The sequence below is a fragment of the Charadrius vociferus genome, unplaced genomic scaffold, assembly GCF_000708025.1.
Source record: "Charadrius vociferus isolate BGI_N301 unplaced genomic scaffold, ASM70802v2 scaffold433, whole genome shotgun sequence".
In the NCBI taxonomy this organism is placed as follows: domain Eukaryota; kingdom Metazoa; phylum Chordata; class Aves; order Charadriiformes; family Charadriidae; genus Charadrius; species Charadrius vociferus.
The window spans coordinates 3,467,257-3,472,820 of record NW_009647846.1 but is presented as its reverse complement, the minus strand read 5'-3'; the positions used below and the strand labels follow the sequence as shown (position 1 = coordinate 3,472,820).

At 56.3% G+C, this 5,564-nt stretch overlaps 1 protein-coding gene across 1 annotated transcript in view; it reads left to right on the top strand.

Annotated features, from left to right (window-relative positions):
* Nucleotides 1–5,564, top strand: part of PLXND1 (plexin D1) — a 62,688-nt gene that overhangs the window by 10,144 nt on the left and 46,980 nt on the right. The window contains exons 7-8 of the mRNA XM_009882894.1: nucleotides 584–686; nucleotides 4,468–4,572. Coding sequence (XP_009881196.1) covers nucleotides 584–686; nucleotides 4,468–4,572 — 208 coding nt within the window. The remainder of the gene's footprint in view (nucleotides 1–583; nucleotides 687–4,467; nucleotides 4,573–5,564) is intronic.

Genomic DNA, 5,564 nt, shown 5'->3' with positions numbered 1-5,564 from the left:
AGGGGGGTCTCCCCAGAGCAGAGCGCAGCAGAGGGGCACAATCCCCCCTCGCCCTGCTAGCCACGCTGATGGGGATGCAGCCCGGGATGCCGGGGGCTTTCTGGGCTGTCAGCTCACATTGCCGGCTCGTGTTGAGCTTCTCATCCACCAACACTCTCAAATCCTTCTCAGGGCTGCTCTCCATCCATTCTCCACTCAGCCTGTAGTTGTGCTTGGGACTGGTGCACAAGTTTGTGCTTCGTCAGGCACAAGCCCGCCTGGCTCCGCAGGGAGTCGGATGGGGGAAAGAGCATTTTTTGGGGAAAAAAGCATTTTTCACTAAGCAGGGGAGGAGCTGGAGCCAGTGGCTTCTGGTCTGCTGTGGCATCGCAGACGGTGATGCCCTGGAGCTGCCCTCGGAGTAGCGTTGGGGATGATGGGCTATGCCTGCGTCCCCCCTCAAAACTGGCGCCTGCCATGGGTTTTTCTGGGCACCATTAAAGACTAAAGACAATGTATGAAGATCGATTGCATGGCTTGGCAGGTTTGGCTCCCCTGCGCATCCCGAAATCCGCTTTTTCTCACTGCGCCTTTGCTGTTTCAGGTGCACCAGCTGCCTCTCGACCAGGTGGAAGTGTCACTGGTGCCCCTCCAGCTACGCCTGTGTCTCCAACCACTCGCAGTGTGACGACGCGCTGCGGATGAAGGTAGGGCCCGTCAGACTGCGCTGCCTCGGGACACCTTCCCTGTCACCGCGCTGTAGTTGTTTGACCCCCGGGGATGGAGGCGGCTGGCTGGGGGTTGGCAGTGCTGCTGTGGCGGGTGGGGGGCAGCTCCGCGGACGGCGCTGCTGGGTGGCTGTCGTGCTGCCTGGCCTTGGGGAGAACCCGCAGTGGGGACGGCAGCGCTGCACGTCCCGCTTCCAGGGGCTCAGCGGATGGAGGGCTGAAGGGCTGCGCTGGAGTGCTGCTCTGCAGGTGCCGTGTTGGCGGTGCCGGTGAGCGTGGGGCTGAGGCCGGGCTTGGACCATCTCACCTCAAGGTCCCCAGGCTGCACCTTGCTTTATTTAGTGATCCTGGGGGGTCTTCAGGCACTGGTGCGGTCTCAGCCACGCTGAGCCTCCTCCACCACCAGTTGGCACTTGCTGGCCACGGTGGCGTGGAGTCTGGGGATGGAGTTGGGGCATGCTCCTCTGCCAGTGTCCAGGAGAAGGGGACACACATGGGTCAAGTAAGCTTGTGCTGTGCCTGCCGTGCTGTGCCCAGAGATGTGTATGTGTGAGGGGCTGGTAGCCCAGCAAAAGCGATTGTCCCTCCCAGTGGGCTCCGTCCCTTGGCTTTTCATCACCTCTCACATCTGGAGCAGTGCTGCTCCTTCTCTGCATCCTGGGATGCCTGGGTTTGAGTAACACAATAAATGCAGCCATACTTTACAATTCATTTAGCTTTGGCTCGGCTGTTGCAGCGCAGTAACAATTTGCTGGAGCACCACTGGTGGTGCTCGTCTAAAGGAGAAAATTGCCCCTTTCCAAATTATAGCGTCTAATAACCCAGAGACCCAGTGTGTTCCTGCTTTTGAAATTTAAATTGAAGTTAATTTAAATAAAATTGGCTTTTTAGCAATCAATCTGCCCTAGATTCAAGCCAAGCTTTTACACTGTAAATTGAATATCCCTTTGGCACCGGTGCTCTGCTCTCATCTCAGCTCTTCCAGCGGTTCCCTGTGCTCGTTGCTTGCAGGAGTTTGGCCCTGTGTCTCACGTCCCACCCTCGCCCTTCCGGCTGACCCTGGGGCTGGACCTGGCCTCCGCTCCCCTCCAGCGGGGAGGAGGTGGGTGGCTGTGAGCACAGGGGGTGGGGAAGGAGATGGGGCCACCATGTCGCAGCTCCGTGCGGTCCTGTCCAGTGCAAAACCCCAGGAAATGTCTCCCGTCCCTGCTGGGTGGCAGCGGGGTGATGGCTCAGGGCAGCGCTGGCCGTCCCCTGGCTTGTGATGGGTTTCTGGGTGGGTTGTGCTCCTGGTGAGTGTCTGGGCTGCTCGTACCAGGAGGATTAGGGAAGGACCCTCGGCTTTGTCAACTTCCTGCAATTCGGAAAGTGGCATTTTCTCTTCCTGTCTGGGTGGGTGCTGAGCACTAGAAAACCGTCACTGATGGCTGCTCCTGGTGTGGGAGCCATGCGTGATGCTGCGTGGTGGGGTGTCTGCCCTGTGCCGAGGTGCGGGAGCTGTGCCGGGTGTCCAGTGGCGTGCCGGGCTGCGGGGGCACTGCCTGCAACTGCCCCTGGGTGCCGCTCGGGACAGGGTCCCCGGGGGCTGCAGTGGCACTGGGTGATGGCAGGGCTGCTGGGGAGATGCCGGCTGGGGGTCTCGAGCAGATGAGGCGAGCCAGGGTTACCCTCTGGCCAGGATAACTGTCCCTGTCCTTGAGGATAACCCTGCCTGTCCTCACTTTCTCGCCTCTGATCTCCTCCTCCAGAGGTACGGTTTGGTTGGATGCTGCGCCTGGTTCGGGCACATTTCAGTTTTATTTCTGTGCCTTTCTTAGCTCTTCCCGCTGGCTCCAGCGAGCAGCCTGCAGGACGAGGTGCTCTGTAGCCCTGGAAACATGGTGCCTCGTCCTACAGCCTGAGCTTTCAGTAAACAAACCATTGCTGGCGCGGCTGCACCTGAAAACTGGTCCGCCGGGAAGCCAGTGTCATACTGGCTTCATCCACAGCATTTTAAACATTCAGACCCTTTGCCCTGATCCAGACGTGAACGATATAATCAGCTGGAAAGCTCTATTTCTAGCCGCTGATGAACAGCGGGAGAAGGGGCTGCAAGACGACAAGTTAATCAGTCCTCTAAAGTGTATTTATCTAGCGAGCCGTGCCAGCTGCTGTGACATGCAAGGACACACTAGGCCATAGGAGCTTTTGCATGAATTTTCAGTTGTAGCCCTGCTGGTTTTATTTTAACTCTTTTGATTCTCCTAGAAGAGGCTTGGGACTGAAATCTCTCTCCAGCGCTTTGCTTTGTTGTTTCACTTCTCTTATCATGTGCATCTCTGTTATTTAATCTCCTTGTTTAGGCGGCACCAACTGTGCTTGGTTGAGATGAGTGTCCCAATAGAAACCAAGCGTGTTTTCCACAGTCAAACACACACTTCCAGATAGTTCCCTGACCCCTCGCTGGGTCTGGGGAAGGAAAGAGAGAAACCTTATGCTCACTGTGTGTCCGGCACCGGGGACGTGTCGTGCCGGGCATCGCAGCACCAGGAGGGCAGGCTCTACCTCTCGTCAGAGCAGCGGCAGCGCTGTCATCAGCGGAGTTACAGTGGGGTAACCCTTAGTGCAAGAGAGAAGGAAGTCTTGCCTGCTGCAAATTATTCTGCATAATGGACCAAATATTTTGTTGTCTTTTACCCCAGTGGCTCCACTGTCAAAGGCATTAATCTGGATATACCCTGGGGCAATGGAGAATCTGGCTTCGGTTTTGCTGTAGTTTTGCGGTGTGATTTACATCTCATGAGAGAACAGGATGGGCTTGTCATACAGACTGGAATTCTGAGTCAGCTCCAGTATCTGAGCCATCAATTTAAAGTGAGAACAAAAGTAGGGGACAGATGACCTTTTAAAATCATTTTTCAGCTTCATTTAGGCCTTTCATTTCAGCTGTCCTACTGCTGCAGTCCCCTTGCTGAAGCCCCTACAGCTCATTATAGCCTTTCCCCCGCGCGCACACGAGTGCACACACAAACCCCCGCACACGTCTGAAGTGACGCTGTGCGGGAGGAAGACCGCTGGAAAGCGACATCTCTGCAGGGGCTTGCAGAAATGTGCATTGCGATGTGTGAGCCGTCGGCTGCCCGCTGGCAGGAGGGGGTCACACCGGCAGATTTGCCGTTGTAGGCTGCGGTGCCTCCTTTTAGTGTCACTCCGGCCCCGTCTTCTAACATCTAAGTGCACGTAATGAGGGAGCTGCCCAGAGTAGCAGCTGAAGAGTGCGTACGCATTTGCTTTTTACCTGGGAGGACATTTTTTCCAGCGTGGGAAGATGAAAGTGCAGGCTTGGCCGCCCCACCACCCAGGGGCCGGGAGCTGCCGATGTCCCCGAGCTGGCAGAGGAGCCCGGCAGGAGCGAGGGGGGAATTCCTGCGCATTCCTCCCTTCGCCGTGCCATGGCTGATGGCCCATGGCTGCGGATGAGCGCTCCAGGAAACCCAGTCACCCTGCTGTGCGTGTCCGACCGCTAGCGGAGGGGTGGGTTTTAAGGCAGTGCCAAAGCTGTGACTCGGGGCAGGAAGGCTCCACGTGGTGTTACCGCTCTGTACATCATGGTGCCACTTTGGTATTTCACTTCCTGGGGTTACAGTGTGGCCTGGCTTTAAAGGTGTGGTGAATTTAACCTTATCAGGGGCCCCGAGCTGTCTTCTTGCCTCATCATTGAAGATGCTTAGCACACACCCAGCTAACCTCTCTTTTTTTTGTCTTGCTTTGTACCTAACAGAAGAAAATTGACTGTCCACGGATTGTACCTGCCTCACTGGATCCAATGCCCACGGGAGTATCTCGGGACATTACGATCTCACTGGCTAATGCAACTTTCTCTAAGGTAAATGAGTTCCTGGAGAGACTGGGAAGGTTCGGATGAGCCTGTGCTGGTGTGCAGCAGGGCGGCCAAAGGGAATTCAAGTGTGAGCTGATTTCTGCCTTGGAGCGGGTGATTGCGTTAGCAGCTGAAATCACTGTTTAACAAAAGATGTTGGTGGAAAGCATCGCCCCGATGGTGAGTGAGGTCGCATGGCAAAGCCCAGGGGAGATGCTCTTTGTGCACTGGCATTCTCCAGGAACCTCCCGCAGTTAGTGACAGGCTTTTTGCATTTGGTGGAAAAGGAGGTTTATACACCTTGTAAAAGAGTCACTAGAACAAAGTGTTTGGGGGAAATGAAATTCTGGATTTTCTTGTGGGTGTTCGCTGCACTGCAGAGCACGCTGGTGTCTGCTCCCCCAGCGCCGTGTGCCAGCCTGGCCCCAGCGCCTCCACTTCGAGGGGAAGGACAGAGCCCAAGGCTGCGGGCAGAGAGCCCTGTGCTGGATAAGCCCAGCTTGGAGTACAGCACGGAAATGTGTTTTAACTTAACTTCTGCTGGTCACTGCGGAGCGCTTTTTTTTTTTTTTGGAAAAAAAAGTCCTTTCCATAAAATTTTCTGGCATGCGAATTGTAATAGGGCAAAAAGCGGGAGTGGATGTTGAACGTTGCCTTCGGAGACGCATCCCACACCAGGAAGAACCAGAGGAATTCGGGACAGGGAGGCTGGGCACTGGGACAATACTTGACTAAGCTCTGGTATTTGTCCGCCCCGCATCATTTTGGGTCAAGTCTTCAATGGGGCCCGTGGGACCGGGATCGCCGTGCCCCTGCAGAGGGTACCGGCCTGCTGGATGGCCAGGCAGCTCCTCTTTCTGCAGGGAAAGGAGGGGGTTGGAAACGCTGGTGATGCTGCTGGGTTGCTGTGCTGGGGCGGTGGGGCGGCTGCCAGGCGCCGTGGGGGCACCGCTCCTGCCGGACCTCGTGCCCTCCGGCGTGGGGGCAGGAAGGAGCTC